The sequence below is a fragment of the Acipenser ruthenus genome, chromosome 4 (genome assembly GCF_902713425.1).
Source record: "Acipenser ruthenus chromosome 4, fAciRut3.2 maternal haplotype, whole genome shotgun sequence".
Taxonomy (NCBI): domain Eukaryota; kingdom Metazoa; phylum Chordata; class Actinopteri; order Acipenseriformes; family Acipenseridae; genus Acipenser; species Acipenser ruthenus.
The window spans coordinates 66,066,725-66,089,486 of NC_081192.1; the positions used below are offsets into that span (position 1 = coordinate 66,066,725).

Below are 22,762 nucleotides of genomic sequence, written 5' to 3' on the forward strand. Positions count from 1 at the left end.
TTGGTTTCAGTTCAACTCCTCCTACATGGCACAAGGCAGCCCCAGCTCAAAGAAGGAAGCTGGTAGTCAACGAGGTGCAAAAGCAGGAGGAGAGGATGAGGTGTATAAAGGCCATTTCCCAGGCCAAACAGGGAGAATGGATGAGATGGGAGAGTGTGGAACAACGCAAGATTGGCTGGTAAGACCTATGGTCAATGGAACAGAGCAGGATCAGTTTCCTCATCAGGTCAACATATGATGTTCTCCCATCACCACAGAACCTAAATCTCTGGGTAGGAGAGGATCCCTCATGTCCTTTGTGTTCATCACCTGCAACATTACGGCACATTTTGACAGGATGTAAGGTGGCTCTTAGCCAAGGACGGTTTACTTGGCGCCATGACCAGGTGCTGCGATGTTTGGCCTTAGCATTGGAAGACAAGCGTAACATGACCAATAAGTTGCCACCTGTTCTATCAAAACATTACACACAAAAGACAACATTCCTCCGCCCAGGAGAGCAACCACCAAGAAAAGGTGTTAAAACCAATCCTCGCCCAGGACAACTGGAAGCTGCTAGAGACTGGAAAATGCTGGCAGATGTTGGTCAACGGCTTATTTTTCCACCTGAGATTGCCACCACTAACCTTCGACCAGATATTGTCTTGTGGTCTGGATCAGCACGCCTTGTTCACCTGGTAGAGTTAACAGTGCCATGGGAGGACGCTGTAGATGAGGCGTATGAGAGGAAGAAACTGCGGTATGCTCAACTAGCCACTGAAGCGGAACAGCGAGGATGGAGAGTTCGGGTTTACCCAGTGGAAGTGGGTTGTCGAGGATTTGTGGCACACTCTACAACCCGGTTTCTCAGAGACGTCGGATTCAGTGGCCAAGAGTTGCGTCGCACAGTGAAGAACTTATCTGAAGCAGCAGAGAGGAGCAGCAACTGGCTGTGGTTGAGACGGAAAAATTCTGGCTGGGGACAGGTAAGTAAGCTGGGCTGAGTTGAGTGGGGGACGGAGGGGGGTGATGCTGGGACGCCAGAATCACCGTCGAGCCCTCTTGAGGTGTCGTGGGCTAGTCGACGAAACACTGAGGATGGAAGGTGCCCACTTGAAAACCCCAGAGATGTACCCTACTTAGCTCAATCCAGACGGTTGTCATGCTGATGCGCTGGGGAGGCCGCACTTTGGTTGATCCCCGGAGCCAGCATCGCAGCCGTTGTGTGTGCTGATGCGCCAGGGAGGCAAAATAAGCTGATCCCTGGAGCCAGCATTACACTTCAGCCATTAACACCAGACAGAAGGATATCTACATCATCATATGGAAGGAAACGTAAATGGATGGAGACGCATATGGATCACATTAGTTTACTGTAAAGCTACGTCTTGGTTGGTGCTTATCTTGGCGAGAGCCGAGTTCAAATCAGCATGTTCAGCAAGTTTTAACATCTACTCTCGTGTAATGGAAATCATTTTTCTAAGCAAATAAATCCTATATAATCATAATCATATATCGCAAAGACTTAACTACAAAGTAAAAAAATAAAAAATAAAATAAACATGTACACATCAAAGTATATATTGAAATGTTTATTTATGGTTGTAATTAAAGTTGCTAGTGAAGATATAGATTTATACTATATACATATTGAACACATTTTCGGATAGTATAATGTTTTTAGAATAGTGTGTTTCTTAAAGGTTCATTTAACAACAAAAAAACAGGAACCAATTCTATTTTTTTTTTTTGTAGTTTTTGCCCAAAATTATATGGTTTAAAAAAAAAAATTGAGATGATCATCATCCACTGTACAGCACAGAACCGAAAACGAGTTGTGCTTACAATTTAAAAAAAAGTAGGAAATACTTTCACTTCTGGAAAAGGTAATGAAGGGATAAAATAGCACAAAGTTTGGAATTTTAAGGAGCACTGTGACTGATATTAAAAAGTCTGCCTCAAATTTAAAAGTTTGCGGTCTTTGATAGTAGCGGTGGAATTTTTGAGATCTATTGTTGCTTGAGACGAGTACTTGAGCATTACAATTTCCAAGTACTCGAATCAAACGCCACTCTCCTCTACATACTGTACTAGTGTACATAAACCTCCCAAACATTGCCACAAGTCCTATTTTAAATGCCAAATTAACACACAAGTAATATTAAGTAATTCATATAATGTTTGCCTTGTTGTGCAGTTAATTGTATATGGTCAAGTCACATACTAAATATCCAATCTAGGTGGGGCTAAAAACACTCTGTATCGGACGTACTCAGAGAAATGTATTTTTCCAGCATAGGTACAGAAACATTCAGATTGCTCTGAATTAGGAAGACACTGATAATAAACTATGTTTATCCTTTAGATAAGACTTAAAGTAATGAATTGTATATCAAGTATTTCAAATGACATGCATTAGTTCTGAAATAGGAATGTTTTTCTTCAGTTTTTCTAGTGTCGGGCGTACATTTCTGAATGTGTCGGATGTCCAAATACTATTTTAAATAAAAAAAACTTTTTTTCCCCACATATCATAAATTTTACTAAGCTGTCAATGGAAGGGTTACCGTTTAAAAATATTTCAAGTGATTGATTCTATATATTAAGCCTTTTGTGCAGCTACAGTAGATACTCAGTATTGATAAATGTTATTAATACAGTTATATGCCTTATTTACTTAATTTCAGTTTGAAATGCGGTGTAACAACTAAAGCAATGTGTAGCTAGAAAATAAAACTCACAAGATGTATTTAAATGCCCCAAATTAACTTTTATTCTGACATACAGTATATTACATGCAGGATACATGAACAGTATAGTAACCTGATGTAATCTGAAGTGCAGTACACCCTGACCTGCTGAGCCTAGAATGGGGTAGTGGAAATGAATTTACCCCTATTTCCTGCAACTATTGGAGCTAATCTAAATCAAAATACAAAACTACAGTATGGAACCTTAATGCAACCTACATATGCTAACGTAGAGCCTAGAATTGGGTAGATAAAGTGAACTGTTCCCTCTTTCCTGCAACTACTGGAGCTTCAGTCTTCTTAATTGCATCCTTTTGTAAGTATACAATGTGGACAGAAGTATCAGGCCATTTCCATTTTGTTCCAGATGGGCACATGGCTTTGACTTTGTAGATGTGTTGACCATCCTCTTTACTCGGCTCGGTGACAACTTCTGGAAATATGTTGCCATCGTACTTCACTAGAACCCAGTCCCCTACCAAGAAGACTTCTTTGCAAGAGATATCCTCTTCTTGATTTGGTTGACTGCTGGACTCATTGAGGGTCTCATCCAGATCTTTGTCCTTAATTGGCACCTCCGTGAAATGTTCAGCTACAACCAAAGTATACTTTCCCTTTGGTCGAATGCTGTGAATTTGAGTATTTGCAATTAGCATGGTTCCTACCCAATGAGACTCAAGTGTATTCCTCTCCTTTTCAATTTGCTCTCTTGATGTGCAGAATATTTATTCCTGGATTTCTCTCCTTAGCTGCTCTGTAGAAGGCAAATAGTGTTGTTGTTTGACATTTTCCACTACGAACATAGTGCAAAACTGATCTTTTCACTGTTCCTCCAATCCCGTCAACAAGCCCTTTGCCATGATGTTGCGAAAAAATGCCAGCTAACTTTGAAGCTGAACTTCTCCTCCCACAAATACAGGTTTGAGAAGAAGAACCGCTGTTTGAATTGTGAGCTAGCCCCATCTGAAAGATCTTAACTTCTTCAATTGCAGGGTATTTGTTCTTTAGTGATTCAAGGATATGAAGGTGTACACACTCATTTTGGTATGGTTCAAATCATCGGACATGATAACAATGCTCTCCTTTTCTTCAGGTTCTGTGGAAATCCAAGCATATGACGTGAAGAGAGTGGCTTGATTGTGGCTCCAATGAACTGACGATTTCATTCTGATCTTTTCAGGGTAGCATTTTCAGCAAAATCAACTTGGACAACTACCTTGCACCCATCACAGGCCGCCTTTGACTTGTCCATGTACGTAGATTGTCACCTTTCTATGAACACATGGAGGAGGAAATGCTTCAGCTTACACTTCAGCTCACAGAAAGCTTCTTGTGCTGCTGTTAGACGTTTTTCATTATTTTCCCATTGAGAGTATGTGACTTCATTTGCTTGAGGTCCATACTTAAAGTTCATCTTTGCAGTCAGGTCAAATAATAGTCATGACATCACACAGTATCCTTTTGGTGAAGGCTGATATGTCATCTGGGAGGCGTGTTGATAGTTTCAGGGCAAGCAGGAGGAGATGTACATTTTCATGGTACTGGCAAACGTATACCGAATGGGGGATATCCTCAAAAAGTTTAACATTTTGAGGTCTCAAGGAACAAAACTTGCTATGACTGATCACCATCAAATTATCCTTCAAGAAGAGACTATACGCTTCAGAAAGTGACATTAACATGTAGCGACTTTGAAGATCAAATTTTATCTTCTTCTGATCCTCCTCTTTTCTGCAAAAAATCACCCTGTCCTTTTTCCCAGGTGCCTGCCATGATATTTCATCATTAATGTAGACATCTTGTACTAGTTTTTTATGTCTTCATCTAGACTATTTGAGGATCTTCTTGATTTTGACATCCAAAGCAGCAATTTTGAGCCCACTTTCTTTTGCAAGGGCACAGCAAACAGCCTTTCATTTCCTTGGGGACAGAGGAAGAGAAGTTCTTTCTCTTTATCGCTTTTCCCAATTGTTGCTTGGATCTGAAAGGACCAATTGATTTTCCTGGTGAACTAGATAACCCTGCCTCAACATTTGTGGTTTTGTTTTGCTTCCTGAATTCTTGTATATGTTTGTTTTCTGCAGCCCTGGTACTAGCCCTGTCTTAAACTGTCATTCTTTCTTCTGCTCTTTTCTTGGCTTTCCTCTCACTATCTATTTGTACCTCCTATACTTTTCTGGGTTGCACTTAACTTTGGCATGCTTCCTAGCTTGCGTATCCTTGTTTGACATAGGCATTTTTCTGTAATGAAAATTAATTTAGTTATACAGCTGCAGACAAAAGTATTGGCACACTTCATTTGAAACCAATGTTATTCCCTAATTCATTTAGTTGAATAAATATTAAGTTTTACTTCTCAATTACATATTGTCAGAATTTATTGAACACTGATTGATTGATTGAACACTGCCTAGAGAAATTCAAGATTCCAGTTGATTGAACTGAGTTAACACAGGGGGTAATAATACCTATGTCTGTCTCTCAACATAGATTTGCAGACATTGGCACCCTATATCTTAATTGAAATAGTTTACCTGCAATCTTTGAATCGGTGTTCAATGAAAAATATATAATTAATACATTAGTATAGTTTAATGAACAATGTTTATTAAAATAAATACATTAGTGAATAACAGTTTCAAATGAAGGCTGACAATACTTCTGCGATTATATAAGTACAGTATTATGCTATGTAATTACAGAAAACCTGATACTGTAGTGAGTTCATTTTGCTATGTTAATTTTGGGCTATTGTAATGAATCATTAATGTCTTTGCAACTTGACCTGTTTTTGTTTTATGATTAATATGTTTGGTAAAATATATAAGCTACACTAAGAACCTTTCTGAACAATAAAAAAAGACATTTTCCATCAGATTAATGCCGACATACTAGTATTTCCTATTAATGATGTTATCTTACCTTAGTGTGTGCTGGATGAATGTGGATTATCACACCACCTGTTCAACCATGTGCTCATACCAGGAAGTTGAAAGGGATATATGATTGCACATGAACAACAGGTCTAAACTAGAGATCGTTGTGAGCAATCAATATGGTAAATATGCTGAGGGTACCATTTGTACATTAAACCTATAGTATGAAATAATTTCAAAACGCAGGAGCAAACTAAAAAAATATGAAATTTCGGCGTCGGTCGTACTGAGAGTCAGTGTCGTTGTAAACACTATTAATTTAACAAAATTGAGTGATGATGAAATTAGCATCTTGCTAATCCAAATGTTTCAAAACTATTGAAATTCTTCTAGGGACACTTTCAAATAATTGTGTTATAAACTCTTGTGGAATGGTGTTCCACGCTTCTTCCAAGACCTTCCGAAGATCATCTTAGATGCTGGGATTCTTTTTTTACTTTTTCATTGCCCAAATAGGCCCATACAGCTTCAATTGGATTGATCTGGGCTTTCAGGGGGCCATTCCATGCATTGAAGGACTCCAGCTTCCTCTTTCTTTTGCAGATATGTTTTAATTATTCCAGCTGAGTGTTTTGGATCATTATCTTGCTGCAAGATGAAGTTTGGACCAATAAGTCTTGCACCACAGGGGATAGCATGGTGGATTAAAATGTGTTTGTACCTTGCTGCAGTCAGTATACCAGCAGTCTTCCAACACCACTTGAGGATATGTACCCCCAAACTTGAATTGAACTTCCTCCATGCTTAACACTTTGCAGTCCATTTATTAAGTGCGCGTCAGGCGCAATTTATTTTCACACTCGCAGTTAATTTTATACGCGCTGTTTAAAATGTATTTTTTCCACAGTCAAACAGGTTTAAATGGCCCTGCATATCAACAAAGCACTCACTAGGCTTCTCCAGCCCCGCCACACCCTTTCTTTCGCTATCGCTTTCATCTATGTAAGAAATAAATAATAATAAAAATAGTCGTACATACCGATCAATCATCTCCGGATCACTCGTTTTATCACCAAACTCCTCAATATTGCGATCAAAGTCATTATTTTATTACTATAACATCTGAAAAAAGCTCTGCAAATGTCCATGATAGTCTCTGTGCGCTGACGCACTCAGCCAGCTTGTTTACTATGACCGCCCCGTTATCTGATACCAGGGCCATATGTATGACTATTCATGTGATACGCCTTTTTTTTTTTTCCGACTTGTTTCGGCTCCTGTCGCTCCCACTCGGCAATTGAATGGTTTTCTCGGCTTTTTCCGGAGAAAAAACGACTAGAAACCCGTTTTTTGCGTTGCTATAATGATGTCGGACCCAGTCCGACAAAGGACCTGAGAGGAATAATTGCAATGTCGGACCCAGTCCGACAATGGACCGCAAAGGGTTAATTGTTGGCTTCAAGCAAGGCTCCTTTATAAGTTTCAGTTGTTCGTCGTCTCACATACTGTCTTCAATTAGAACCAGATAACTGAAACTTTGGCTCGTTTGTCCAAAGCACCTTTGACCATTGTTCCATAGTCCAATTTCTGTGTTCTTGTGCATATTTTAGCCTTTTAGTCTTTTTCCCCTTTCTTAACAGAGGTTTTCTCACTGCAACACATCCTTGAAATCCTGATTTCAAAAGTGACCTTCGTACTGTTGATGGATGGACAACGACACCTGAGCCTTCTGCCAGTTCTGTTGTGAATTCAACACTTGTCTTCTTTCTATTCCTTAAGGATATTATCTTCAAGTATTGCTCATCCTTGTTAGACAGCTGTTTGGGTCTTCGTCCTGGGTTTGTCAATTACAGATGTTGTTTCCCTGTACTTGATTATGCTTTGCATACCACACCTTTCCTTTTCCTTCTCCTTCCTTTTCCTTCTTTATGCAGAAACACAATTCTATGGCGGTCTTCTAATGAAATTTTAAGCTAACACTTAATCCTGGTAGATCTGTATTCTGCAGTACAAAAAGTGGGTTTTTAGCTTTATGGATGTGTAGAAAGGAACACTTGTCTGAGTCATCAATTAGATTTGATTGGTAAATGTGATGGATTAGCTGCTACAACACTTCATATTAGCTGCTCATGCACGTTTACTTTTTGTTGGGATCACAAGTTTTTGAAGATTGTGATCAGTGTGCATTAAAGATTGCTAAATGACAAGCTTGGTTTCTTCTTACCCAAAATAAGCTGTATTAATAACAGTCAAAGTTGTTATAATAGTTGAGTAAATTGTTGATGCTCATAACCTCCCTATATTGTAACTCCTGAATGTGTCTAAGACTTTTGCATATCAGTGTATAACTTATTTAACACTAGACGGACTGGAGATATACTCATACCTAGAAGCCCCGCAGCAGTCTTTCTGATGGCTGTATTCAAAACACTGTAAAACCATAATCTGTCAAAACAGGTTAATCTGTGTATAATGTGCATTTTTGTGAATTATAAATACAATATAGACATTGATGTACATACCTGAGCTCTCCATTTAGATCAAGCAATTAACCCTTAGCTTACAGTCTTTAAGATCATAGCATTGATTCTCACTGATTTTAAAAATGTTTAAATAAAATCACTTCTCTTATAATCTTAATAGAAACATTTAACAAATAATTACGTGTAACCATTCTTGAATATATATATATATATATATATATATATATATATATAATATATATATATATATATATATATATATATATATATATAAAAAAACAGAGATGACCAGTAGAATGCTCCAGTTACTGTACATCTGCTGTGAATCTGGACGGCCACCATTACGTAAGTAAAATTAGAACGTTTCTGTAATATTTAAAAATCTTATAAAGTTGTTGTAAACACGCTTTTTAATGCAATGCACATTTATTAATTATTGGTATGATCTTATGATGCGTGCTTGTAACAGGGCGAGGTGCCCTGTACATTGTTTTGTTTATTTTTAGAACGGGGTCTCCCCCTCCGCCCCTGTGCAGATTGTTTTTGTATTTATTATAATTATTATGTTTAGATGACGGCGTAGTCGTTTTGTTTATTATTTTGTAACGTGGATGGGAAGCCCCATCCACAAAATAATTAGAAAACTCGTGCAGATTGTGGCCGAGGAGTAATAGAATAATTAATTACAAGCTAGTTAAACCCCTCGGCCACGATATAAAAAGGCTGCAGCTCTCCAGCTCGGGTTGGGTGAGTGATGGAGGAGCGGAGAGAGCGAGAGTGGAAAGAAACGTAAACGCTAAAACATTTAAGCATAACAGTACAGGAACAGTGACAGCGACTGCCCAGCCTGACCTGTATGGTTTATTTATTATTTAGTGTTCGTGATTTGTTTTTGTTAAAATATTTATTTTATTTTTTGTTATTAATAAAAACGGCGGCCAGCCTTTACCTGCAGTACTTCCCTGGGGTCAGTGTTTTTACGTTCCTGCTTCCGTCTGACGTCACCGACTCAGTCACCCTGTCACACTGCTATATAAAATATCAGCATAGCCTCTCCTCAATTACCATAAAATGACTCCCACTGTCATAGCACTTTAGAAGTTAGTTGTCAAAATAAAAAAAGGACAGGGTCAAGGGATTTTTTTCAGAAATAATAGTGCAACAATTATGGACTCTTACCTCTTGTTGTAAATTTAGCCACTATTTACAAAATTGAAATCCCATGGTAATTGAATGACACTTCATTTTACACTCTTTTTTTTTAATATATATTTTTTTGTTATGCAATTTGATTTCTCCAACATTGTTTTATTACATTTTAATTTAGAAGATAAGCAAGGGCAGCAAAACGGACACAAAATAAAGGACAAATAAAGGAAGTAGGTAGGCCATATTCACAGACAGTACAATTGAATTCAATTTTTATGTTTATAAGAGGTAACTTTTTTTTGGAAAGACATTGGTGCTGAAACAACTATGTGAATACATTGATTTTAATGCAAATTTTGCTGTCCTCAATGAATATTTTTATAATTTTGGTTAATTGTATCTGTCTTAAAAAGGACTATTTGGGATGACAAGTTTGTAATTGTATCATTACTGCGTGTATAATTATTTATTGCTAGTTTTTGTGCTGTTTTTTTGTACTGAAATAGTACATCAGGTTCAAACACCCAGAATCATACACACACACACAGTGGGTGAATAAGTATCCTTAAAAACAATTGCATAACTTGGCCTTGAATTATATTTTCATGTAGCTCGCACCTGAATTTCTCTTTTCATAGATCTTTTCATAGAAAACAAATGTATTGTGCACACTGGGCTCATAAATGGAAGCAGAAAGTGTGTAATTGATTATTTGAATCGTATTTAAAATGTTATCTGTTTGAGATTCAACAAAAGAAAAAAAAAAAAAAAATACAAATTACTCCAGTTATAATGCTTGAAAAAAAAAAAACACTTTATTATGCTTGTTTCTGTTAGATATTAGTTCTTTTACTGAATTTTACCCTGTGTACTGTACTAACTAAAACATTAATGCCATGCATTTCCATAGTTTCTGACTTTCTTATTCTGGATGTTTTGAATCGGCTCATCTTTACTTTATCCCCTCCACCCCGCCCCACACCCACACCCACACACACACCCCCACAGTTTTTGTATCTGACATCAGAAAGATTGAGTTTATGCTATTTGGCTTGTTGGTCTTTTTATGTTTAGATATCAATTTCTTTGCAATCTCCCGTCTGATACCTTCACAGGAGGATCTCCACAATGCTTTATCTCAGTTATTCAGTCTGCTTACATGAATAAAATAGTTTGATATTCATGGAACTGAAATAGTGTACATTTGAAATGTTTATATTCATGGAATTTAGTCTTAAAAAAAAAAAAAAAAAAAAAAAGCACTACTAATCTGTTAAACCTCAGTTGACTTCTGCCATGATCACATACATACCTGGAGACTGCTGTTCACTCAAAATCGACTGCTCTCAATCTTACTGTGAATAGCTATATTGATTATGAATACTAATACAAGTAATTGGAACAAGCTACTGTATGTTGACTCTGGATTACTCTCAAGTTACCCGTAAAGCAGCATTTGAGTAAAGAATTTCCCATATACCTACGCTATCATACACACATTTGGGTTTTACACAGAAAAGTTACAAAATCAACCCGATTTTACAATGCTTTTTCTTGACCAATCTGTTATTGCAGCGGTTCTGAAACGGCGAATACCTGCACAATATATATATATATATATATATATATATATATATATATATATATATATATATATATATATATATATATATATAATTAGTTTAAGAAACAGGTATGTTTATTATTATTATTATTATTATTATTATTATTATTATTATTATTATTATTATTGGCCCTTTTTACTCTAAATGTTACTCCCAATGTCGCCTTCACTCTACCTGCCTTTGTCTGAATGTTCTGAGCTGGTTACCTAGCAACCAACTTGCATGTCAGGCAATCAGCGGAATGCACATCTGTAGTGTTGTCCAACCTCAGTGATTTTTGTTATGAAGTGAGTTTGTAGTGTAGTGTTGTCCAACCTCGGTGATTTTTGTTGTGAAGTGAGTTTGTAGTGTAGTGTTGTCCAACCTCAGTGATTTTTGTTGTGAAGTGAGTTTAAAAAGTTGTTTTGCATCAGTAGCAAAAAATGTGCAGTTTTTCTGAAAAAAAGGTTGGAAACGGGAGTAATGAAGGACAGTCGAGTGACACTGCAGCAAAGGAAGTGCCACAACAAGGACCCTATCAGCAGTAAGAAATAAAAACCTGAAATGCTTATAGATGCTAAATGGCTGGCTTTGCTAGCTTACCTGGCAGATATTTTTGATCGCTTAACACGTCACTGCAAGGACGAGATACATCTGTCTTTTCTCTCACTAAGTCAAAAGCTGCATCAAGGAGCTGTCCTTGTGTTACGATCACATAAACCTGGAAGCATTTATTTTTTTACTGTTGGCTGTAAAAAATCTTGCGATTGTATTGTCAATTAAAAATAGCCAATGGCTATATATTAGTTTCGTTGATATTGTCTTGCAATGCATGTTTTACTTATCAATACTATTCTGAAATAACACAGGGCAGTGGGGTCACGTAGTCATTTTTATTGATAGAAGGGGGTCGCAGTGCAGCGAAGTTTGAGAACTGCTGTGTTATTGGAAGCAGGGATTCATATAAAAGACTGTGAGCACAAATGCAGACCACTATTTGTTGAAAAAAAGAGAGTAATCCACATGAATACTGATATTTAAGCATCCCCATGAGGGTCGCTTGAATGAGTTATGCAACCCAACTGCTATAGTTCTTTGTTTTGTGGTTGTTCTATCTCGTTATAGAGCATCCCCACTGCTATTTCAACTGTTTCTAAACCAAGTGAGATGCTGACTTAACATTTTCAATGTTAAGGAAACTCCTCTGGAAAAATATAACGTTTGTGGCAGATATTTTAACTTTTAATATTGATTATCTAGTTAAATTAAGTAAACCAGCACTTGTTAGTATATATCCTTTTTTGTCTGTTGTATGTGCTGTAGCTAATTTTAATATTTTAAACAATATTCCCCATTCCCCATTAACTTAATAGGTATTATTTCTAACAATGCTTGATTGTAACATTCAAAAATAAAATAAAAGTAAAATGACTATTTCAGTGTTCCAAAATTCGGTAGGTTAAGATAGGAATTCTAATAACAATTTGATTTAGTTAGTACACCCTTGCTATAACATGCCTTCATTATAACGAACCTTCGGCTATAACGAACCTGGCCCCTGGACCCCAAATAATAAAAAAAGATGCTATAAACACACACTGTCAACATCCCTGTCTGTATGCACAGGATGCCACCTCCGCAGTGAAGTCAACTCTTATCTTGTTTTTCGTTTGAAAAAAGCAGTAACGCTGGCATATCTCTGTCATGACGTGAATATGGGTTGTCAAAAAGCACTCTGTTTTTTGGCTTGTTCAGCAATCATATGGCAAAACAAAATTGATTAAAGGAAAAAAAAAAACAACAAAAAAAACTTGGAACTTTTCATGTCAAATTTTTCTGTCCAGGTGATTTGGAATAAAAGCTCTGTTTGGGATTCTTGCACGTTGGATTAAGATTTGGTGCACTTTGAAATGATTCATGCCAGATTGATTTTGAATAAAAGTTCAACTTCAATTCATGATTTTTGCTTTTTGTACTGCGTTTAAATTCTTTAACGAACAGGATAAAGCAAAGGCAGAATACTGCAGACATGAGACGAACACGTACATGTAATTCTACTTTTATCCACAATCTCATCTACTTTAATTTACTCCCAACAGTTTATCGTTCATTTCGCTGTAACAAACCCTGCGATATAACAAACAAAAGGCTTGGACGCCAACAGGTTTTTTATAGCGAGGGTGTACTGTAGTTAAGTGTATTCATAAAATTATTAATCATATATTTTATCAGAATTCTGAATATCTAAAACATTACAAAATGCATAAATATATTTTATCAGATTTAAGAATTCCAGATATGTTCAAACGATGGATTCATTTCACATGTCCTTATATACCATTTACAAATGAACTGGCTTATGTTCGCTGCGGGGAGTCTCTTTGAATTCAAGAACATAAGTGGGGGTCTTTTTGATCAAATTGTCCTTTTGTTTAAATGGAAATTTTACAAGAGACAGGGATCTTGCCTGAGAGCAGGACTTCAAACCTCCCACACTTCATCAAAGATTTTGTGAGACAGATTCCAGCCAGGTTTGGCCAAATCCTATAATCTATACAAAATATACATAAACATGTATACATTCTATACCTTTTTTATTCTTCACATGTTTTTCTTCACTTTGACCTGTAACCTAACATTGCTGTCCTATTGTAGTCATATGGCATTTTAAATTTCGGATAATAAAGACCTAATGCTTTGACATATTGGCTTCATACACAGTAAAAAAAAATAAAAATAAAAAAAAAATTAATAATCATACTGTTTAGCCATAAATATTTGCAAGCCTTTTATTATGCATCTTTTCGCGTATGAAAAAAAACACAAACATTTTTTGCACGAATATCAAATTCCACTAACAATACATATTTTGTATATTGCAACAGTATGTTAACTAGGTCAAGTTCATGCATGGGTATCATACAAGTAAAACAAACCTTCTTCCGACACATTCATAGCCTCATATATCCAAGACCATTTTTTTTGTTTTCTGCTGTAATACATATTGATTTAAATTCTGGGAATATGACTGCAGTTATTTACATAGATTTCTTATTTCATGTTTTATAGACCATCTCATTACAGGGTTCCCCTTACAAAAAAATGTCATAAATATAATTACTGTCCTGTGACATTTTGCCTCAAAGGGACATTGGCATTAACTTGTTTTCTCAAACTGATAATCAGATGACAAAACAAGTCTCTTGATAATTATCAAAACGGTTGTAGATCTAAATCCGACCAGTTTAAATAATTAATGGACCAAGGTTTCTAAGAATCAAACATCCATACGTAAATCCATTGTGTATTTCTGGCTGCAAAAATATGAAATTATTTTAATGCCAGAATTTAGATCAGTGAAGGGACCCCAATCAAACATTTAATTGACCACAGAATCTCGTATTTATCTGGAGAATGATTGATTTACCACAGGGCTGGAATAAGACTTTATAAATTCACATAGAGGCTTATTTTAGCCAGCTTTTCACTATTTGTAAAAAACTTGGATGTAATTTTTTAATGGCATGCACTGAAGCATTTCCCACCTGTAATGGCCAATAATACCAGTTAATAACAGTCAGTAATGCTCATGATACAAGTTAAAATAATGTGAATACAGGTACATTATTATTCTCTGCTGGTACTGCAGGGTTATGTTGAGAACAGTCCTACTGGAATTGTCCTCAATATAATTGTGTATCCTTCTCTTTAGTGCCCCTTGGTGAGAGTTGATTGAAGGCCCGTGTGGGGAACCTGCCAGGAACAATGGGGAGGAAGCTGGATCTTTCAAGTCTGACTGAAGATGAAGCGGGCCATGTACTTCAGGTGGTCCAGAGGGACATGTGTCTTCGGAAGAAAGAGGAGGAACGCCTGAAGTAAGTTACCTCCTTTAGAGTTAAGACACTGGATGTGCATACTTTTACTGTAAGCATACACAGCTTTGCTTTTCTGTCTGTTTTTGAGATTTGCTTACATTATGTGTGATGTAAAAAATATTTTGAAGCTCTTGTTGTTACTCCTTGCTCAATTCATGTGTATTTTATGTATTGTCTTGTTGGTATCTGATATAGATTTGGAGTTGTTTTGGATAATTCATGGAGACGGAGAAGAAACCAATGTAGACCAGATAAAATGGAGTAAAATACAGCTGTAAAAGGGTTTCCAAGTCGAAATGTATTCAAATACTGAAAGATTTTTTTGTAGTAGTAGTAGTAGAATGTTTTATTCTTGGCAAAATCTCTGTCACAAACAGTGATAGCACGTCACGGGTCCCACAGCAAAAAAAATTGATTTGGGCCCCATTTACCACACTTTACTGACATGTAACTGCAAAATACTGAGTTAGTACCTATACTTACCAAACATTAGTTGAAATGTCCATCTTCAGGATTTCATGGCCGCAAAATCATCCACAAACTTGTCCATGTTCAGTTGTCTTGCTCGTGCTTGTTCTATACTCAACAAGGCTAGTCCTGATAGTTTTTCTTGACACATGGAACTTCTGGTGTGTTTTAATCTGCTTAAGTCTCAAAACATTATCTCTCAGCAACAGTGACAGGAATGGTTAAAAAAAAAAAATTGTGATCTACTATAAACCGCTTCACTTGGTGATCACTAATATTAATAGCAAAGGTATTTGTTAGATATTCCTTTAGGGAAATTATCGATTGCAACTTCAGCACCATCATTTTCTTGTACTCCTTTCATACTGTTACTTGCTCATCACTTCATTTTTTTCACCGCTTGTATTTGCCGTTGGATTGGGCTAAGACTGTTGGATGTTTTGATGCTGTCACGCCCACATTTGGTGCTGATATTGAGACATACTGTCTGCCTGTCTGTTTCAAGCTTTTTCTGGTTTTACTGAAAAATGTCTGCAGTTATATAGTTCCTTAGCAACCAAAGCCTTTGACCAATCAGTTAAGAGTTTATTTTAGAATTTGGGCTGGCAGCAATGTGCTCCTGTAATCGATATATATGTTACCTTACTCATGGGCGCTCTGGCCCCCGTAGCTATGCTATGGCTGCTAGGACAGTATGTACGCCACTGGTCACAAATCCACAATAGGCGCAAATGTAGTTTCATACAGTGGATGTGTAGCCCAAGCCTCCATTGCTGACAAACATTGGTTTTAGAACTACAGCTTGTGGATGAACGATGCTGCTCATGAGTGTAATTTAGTCAATCTTCAATTACCTGTAGTTAAATGGATTTAATGCATTTCTTGCACACGTTATTTATAGTTGTAAACATCCTTAATATAACCTGTTTAAAAAAACTGCAGGCTCACTAGGCAGATGGTGTATTTTATTCCTGCATAACTTGATTAAGAACAAATTATTTCTCACATATTATTTACATAAATATTTAACTTATTTATTTTGGTGCTCAAGTGTATTTCAGCATTGTGTTCCGTTATATAGTAACTTGCATGTATTCTTTTGGCTTTTCAGTAAAACAACTTTAGTGCATAATATTGTTACAATAACCTCAAACCAAATTTACTTTCATGGCATATGTATTAATAGAGACAAACAAATTATATTTGTGTTGACCCACAATTGTACTTTAAGCCATACATAATATTGCCACAAATGTAGTGTACAATACTGACCAAATGTTTGTTGGCACTTCACTGTCATTTAAGATTTCATATCGTATGTTTAATCCTAAGTGATATTTTGATTAAGCTGTGATATTAAGATTTGCCAGCAGAGTTGAAAGGGAAGTGTGTTTTTTTGTGTGTGAATTTACTGCTTGGGAGAGGTGAGGGACAGTGGTACTGGATACAGTCTTGTGATGCTGACACATACAGAAGCACCTGGTAAATGTTTCTTTTCCATGGTTTTCATCATCAGTCTTTGTGTCCTTTCTCTTCTGCTTACTAACTGGCTCGTTCGCATTAGCACCTTTTTAAAAAAAAAAAAAAAACCAAAAAACACATAAATATTTAAAAAATGTAAATAAGACCAAATTTTTCTCTGACTTTGGGAAATTATCATGATCAAGAGTCATGCATGTTATGTCACCGAAAACAATAGTAAAGTGATGGTCGCTGTGTCGAAGTGTGCTTGCGTCAACCTGCAGCATGAGTCAGCTGCCTAGTATCAAAAACAAAGTTCCTGGCAGCAGACTGTCTCTGTCTTTAGCACACTCAGGAACTTGCAGAATGGCTAAAACTGTGTTGAGAACTTTTAAGAAAACATTGGTGCATTATGTCATGCCTGACTGACAATGCTAAATTATCAGCATGCATTTGAGAGCAAAAAATAGAATGTGATTTTTAAGTTGCATAACAGAAGAGGTGGCAGGGCTGCACCCCAGCAAGCTCACTCAAATTAAGCACTGCTTATGAGCTAATTGCATCTGTTTTATCTAAGCTTCTTTTAGATCAGTGGTTCTCTAACCTTTTTGTATTGGTGATTGTCTGTCTGTCCTGTTTGTCTGATGCACTCTACATGGTGAACATGATAACTGCCTTGGTTTCGGTTTTGCACCAGTCTTCACCAATTTTTTATCATACACTCCTGGCCTCCTATAGATGTTTCAGATTGCATTTGGCTATAATCGCATAAACTCCTCGTTTTTGTTTGTTTGTTTGTTACTGTGAGAGTATTACCCGGTTTTGCACTCTACATTTTTGTTACCCACTATAAAATACTAAATTGTTCACATACATCAAATAGTCACAAACGGCATGCTAAGATTGCTGAAATTGTATTTATTTGATTTAATGATGTAGGAGCCTTGGCTGTGCATTTGTATGATAGTATCTCTTTAGGGCTGCTATAAGCAGAGTTTGCCCTTTTTCTCACTGCCACTTGCTGCTGTGCAGAACACCGGCCAAACTGTCGTTCTCTGTTTTACTCCAGTTCACCGAGCAGAGCTCCCGCTGAGTTGTATCTTAGAATGGCAAGACCGAAGGAATAACACAGCGTAATTTTTATTGGATCGACCGTCCCCCAAGACCCGCCTCCCGGCCACTCCGAGAGATCCAGATGACACACACTCACCCAGCCTCTCTGTGTCATTGCCATGATATAAATATTGGTTACTGTGTACAATTCAACTAAAACCTTCAGTAAGGTTTCAAAACAATTAATTTTAAGCACTTCAAAGGTTGTCCACTTATGCAATTTATTCTAGCTGTTCTCTACTACAGTAGTTACTAATTCATTTGTGAATATACAGGTATTCACCCATGCACCATGCATGTAATACTGTATGCATGAGGCTACTTAATAAATTAAAAGAATTATGATGGGGGGGGGATAGCTGGATCTATTTTATCCAGAGTACATAGCAACTAATGCAGCAGGCTACTCAATCCAGACGGTTGTCATGCTGATGCGCTGGGGAGACCGCATTATGTTTGATCCCCAGAGCCAGCATCGCAGCCATTGTGTGTGCTGAGGTGCTGGGGAGACAAAATAAGCTGGTCCCTGGAGTTGGCACTACACTTCAGCCATCAACACAAGGCAGAAGGATATCTACATCATCATATAGAAGGAAACGCAAATGGATGGAGATGCAGATGGATCACATTAGTTTACTGTAAAGCTACGTCTTAGTTGGTGCTTATCTTGGCGAGAGCCGAGTTCAAATCAGCATGAAGTTTTAACATCCACTCTCATGTAATGGAAATAACCTATTTCAATTGTGTGACCATGATCAATGACCATTTTCTTAACTTTCTTATAGTAACAACTGTCCTTGATAATCAAAAGAAGTGTGAAATATGAATATTTGGGAGGCTTTTTTTTGCAAACTGTCTCATGGCAGCTTACATTTCTGACTTAAATTTAAGACTTTTATCAATTAGTCATAATTTTGTATTTTTTTTCGCCAAACATAAGAAATAAGACTAACCTTCTCTGATTGCAACTTTGGGGTGTATTTGTCATGTCTACAGTATGTATTTACCATGTCTACAGTATCCTGCTCTGCTTCTACGAGTACAGTACCAACAACAAAACAATACCAACATGTTCACAATCAGATAAACTTGAAGCACTCACATAATCAACCTTAAATGATGTGTTAATTTGATCAGCTTGTGTTTTTTTGCTTGACTCATTTGTGGTTTCAGTTAAAACTGTAAGTGGTTTGCAGAGTCGGGGCTAAGAGTCGATGCATTAGGGTTAACAGCTGCAATGATGCAAGAACTGTCAGATCTTAACACCTGCAAAGCTTATAGGACTTGTTTTTCCCCACCATCTAAAGCTTGAAAGTGTTGGAAGTTTATGTGGTAATGAGCCGCAAAAAGCTAACCAACATTATAAGAAACTATGTTAAGTAGACAAACTTTTCAGCTTGTACCTTAATCAATTTATATAAACACCTTGGTATAGAAGAGCTGATGTATTATAATTTCAAACACTGTAAATCAACATTTAATAGACATTTAAATAGTCTGTGTAAACTTTACATGTTTTTAATTTTAAATGTAAAATTTGTGGTTTTACATTTATTAAAATATTATGCTGCTTAAGGTTTTTATTTTCATTTGTAATTTAAATGTTTAAACCTTTACAACTCTAATAATTTCACTGACTGCTTTGTTTTTGTGGAGACCATGAATGCATCAGTGGGATTCAATTTAGTTCTTGTAGTAGGTAGTTTGTAAATTGAACTGCATGAAATTCCTAAAGAATTATTAGTTTCTTTGCAGATGGAACAATTAATTAAAAAAATCACCTAATGTGCATGTTAAAAAGCCAGTATGATATATAGGAATTTTGGCTTTCATTTAATGAAATATGTTGCTTTTTGTTTTATGTTGAGACAAAGAACTGTAGAATATTCCATTAACTTTTCGATCAACTTTCCTAATATAGGTATTCTACCTAGCCATTTCTAAACTTTACAAGTTCTAGTAATCTGTGAGAATTTAACTGTGCTATCTGTAGCTTTTGATTGCTTTTATTCACCAAATGCCTTAGGTGTGACTCATGTTTAGTGGCCACATGCCAAAATAAGCAATATTCTAACAGCCATGGGTGACTCAACCACACTGCCATGTTGCTAGGTGTTTGTGCTACTTTTTTATTATTATTTATTATTATTTGTTTATTTAGCAGACGCCTTTATCCAAGGCGACTTACAGAGACTAGGGTGTGTGAACTATGCATCAGCTGCAGAGTCACTTACAACAACGTCTCACCCGAAAGACAGAGGACAAGGAGGTTAAGTGACTTGCTCAGGGTCACACAATGAGTCAGTGGCTGAGGGGGGATTTGAACCGGGGACCTCCTGGTTACAAGCCCTTTTCTTTAACCACTGGACCACAGAGCCTCCTTTTAAAAATTAAATAGCTGATTTTCCTAGGGAATATGAAATGGTGTTTTTTTCATAAGTAGGCCAACACCTAGTGTGCTTTTGTTTTGTGTTTTTTGTTGGTGAAATGTTTTGACTGCTTGAAATGTACTGGAAGAAATTACCATGTGTCCCAAGAGCAAACACTGCCTGCTGGCGAGATTTCATTAGCGCTGGCCAATCCATGGAAAATGGGAGGGAGAAAGGGGTAGCAAAGTCAAGAGAAAGGGTTAGGAAATCAAGAGAAACTAATAGGGGTTGCCTTCGTTCTGCATATTAATGTTTATTGAATTCAGATATATTGGTATGTATCTGGCTTTAGCATATAATAAACACACTGCACAAGAAATGTGGGTGTTTACACACCAGGCCAGTATAAAATAAAATAAAAATAGTCAGAGGATTCAGGTCTGGAACTGGGTGACTGTATGTAAAAACTAAAAACATAATCTAAACAGAGAGAGGTTATCTTTAGCAGCAGCATTTCCAGAAAACCACTGTGGGCACGTGTGATAATTAATTAATTTCATTTTCATATCTCACTTTCATTCATTTTTCTGATGGTTTTATAGTCTATTTGTTATATTTTGTCAGGTACGTAAAACCTCAAAAAATCAATATATATGGCCATACCAGATAAAACATTTCATCCTGAATTAAAGATAATAATACAAATTACAGAACACTCAATACAGAATTCAGTGGTAGTTGACAGTGTATAACAAAATTGATTGCAATATAATATCTGTATCCTATTTGTGCAACTGAGTTAGAAAAACAAAGCTAAAAAAAAAACTTCTAGCACTGTAAAATGTGTCACTATCGAAACATGCCCATTTCCAATAAGACTTGTAATAACGTCATGATAAAAAAAGATGTTGAACATTTTCTTTGCTAAAAGCTTTATAAATACAACACAGTACGCTACATTTTGCTCAAAGGCTAATCTAAAGTAACGGTATTCCAAAACTAGTTATATTTGTTAGTTTTCTTGTTTCTGCACACACAAAAAAGGTGGTGGTGTGGATCTGCAATTAAAAAAAATTATAATAATAATATATATATTGGGTGTTTTTATACTTTTACACAACCTTCATAATGTAAATGTCTGCGTACTGAAATCTGTGATTCTGAAGGGTACAAAAACAAACTCTGTACTGTAAATCTGTGTGTCTTCTATCGGAAATATAATTTCAGTATTGCAGTGAAATGGTGCATTTTTCATGTACATGCTACATTCAACAATTTAACAAAGATAATAACTTATTTGTTGTAATACAATTATTTTAACTTAAGTGACTTGTTAGTTTTCTCTATGTTATGTTGTGTGTGTGTGTGTGTGTGTGTGTGTGTGTGTGTGCTCCGTACCTACCCTGCACTAGCGTTTACTCTTTGATAAGTCGTGCTCAGAAGAGGGTTAGTCTGAAATGCAAACACAAACCTGTGAACATGATAATGAGGAGCAACAGAGCTGAAGTAAATCATTGAAACAAACTATAGCTGTTTGTGGTAGGAGCATTCTGGATTGAGAGTTATTTCTAATGTCTTGATCAGTAACATCTACCAAATTGCATTGTTGGTCACTAAAATCTGAGCGATGGAATGAGAAATACTGATGGAAAATATAATGGTTCATTATCAAAAATCTGTTTTATAGTATTTTAACCTTTTTATAATGTCCTTGTGTTTCAGTTTACGGTTTACGGTTATGTCAATCAGTCTTTTATACATGCAGTGGGGTCTGTAGGTTCATTTAGTTTAAGAGATGGGATCATTAGTTTCTTACCAGTTCTGATGAACTCCACACATGAACCTCCAATCTCGTTGGTAGCCTAGGAGAAATAATCTGAAGCTTCCCGAAAGTGGGAAAAAAAAAAAAGACGAAAACCTCCCATGGACGACAGTGTGGCATCCAGCCTGAACGGCATCAATAAAGACTGAGAACACCAAAAACTCAAGTTACCACTAGAAGGGGTGCTGGCAATCGATGGGCTCTCAATTTCTTGGTTACAGCACCTGCTGCACACATTTCCTACCTTGTTATCTTGATTTCAGCTCTTCAGAGGAAAATAAAACAAGACCAAGCTTGTATGATCTTCATCAACCCATACTGGCCAAGAGCTAATGGCTCCCGGAAGTCATGAGCCTAGCTATCTCTGGACCTCCTCTCCCAGAACAACGGCAAGCTGTTCCACCACAACCCAGACTACTTCCAGTTAGCTGTAAATTAAAAGGAGGGAATTAGAGCACATGGAGTTCACTCAAACAGTCTATTAACTGCCTGAAAGAAGGTCCACTCACTCAAAGAAATGAAGAATTCAGCAGGTGGTGCGAAGACAATAACTTACACCAGGGGTCTCCAATCCTGGTCCTGGAGGGCTGGTGTCCCTCCTGGTTTTTGTTCCAACTGCACCCTAAATTACTTATTGGAAGCTTAACAGGTCCAATTAAGTAATTTAGGGTACAGTTGGAACAAAAACCAGGAGGGACACCAGCCCTCCAGGACCAGGATTGGAGACCTGTGACTTACACCCATTTAATATCCCTTCAAGCCTTCTATATCTCGGGGAATTCTGCTATATGGGCCTGGCAAGACCATCACCTA

The 22,762-nt window shown here is 36.7% G+C and overlaps 1 protein-coding gene across 4 annotated transcripts in view; it reads left to right on the forward strand.

Annotated features, from left to right (window-relative positions):
• Positions 1–22,762, forward strand: part of LOC117399485 (rab effector MyRIP-like) — a 198,692-nt gene that overhangs the window by 27,553 nt on the left and 148,377 nt on the right. For all 4 annotated transcript variants that reach the window (XM_059022672.1, XM_059022671.1, XM_059022673.1 and 1 more), the window contains exon 2: positions 14,554–14,716. In XM_059022672.1, the coding sequence (XP_058878655.1) occupies positions 14,607–14,716 (110 nt within the window). In that variant the 5' untranslated portion in view covers positions 14,554–14,606. The remainder of the gene's footprint in view (positions 1–14,553; positions 14,717–22,762) is intronic.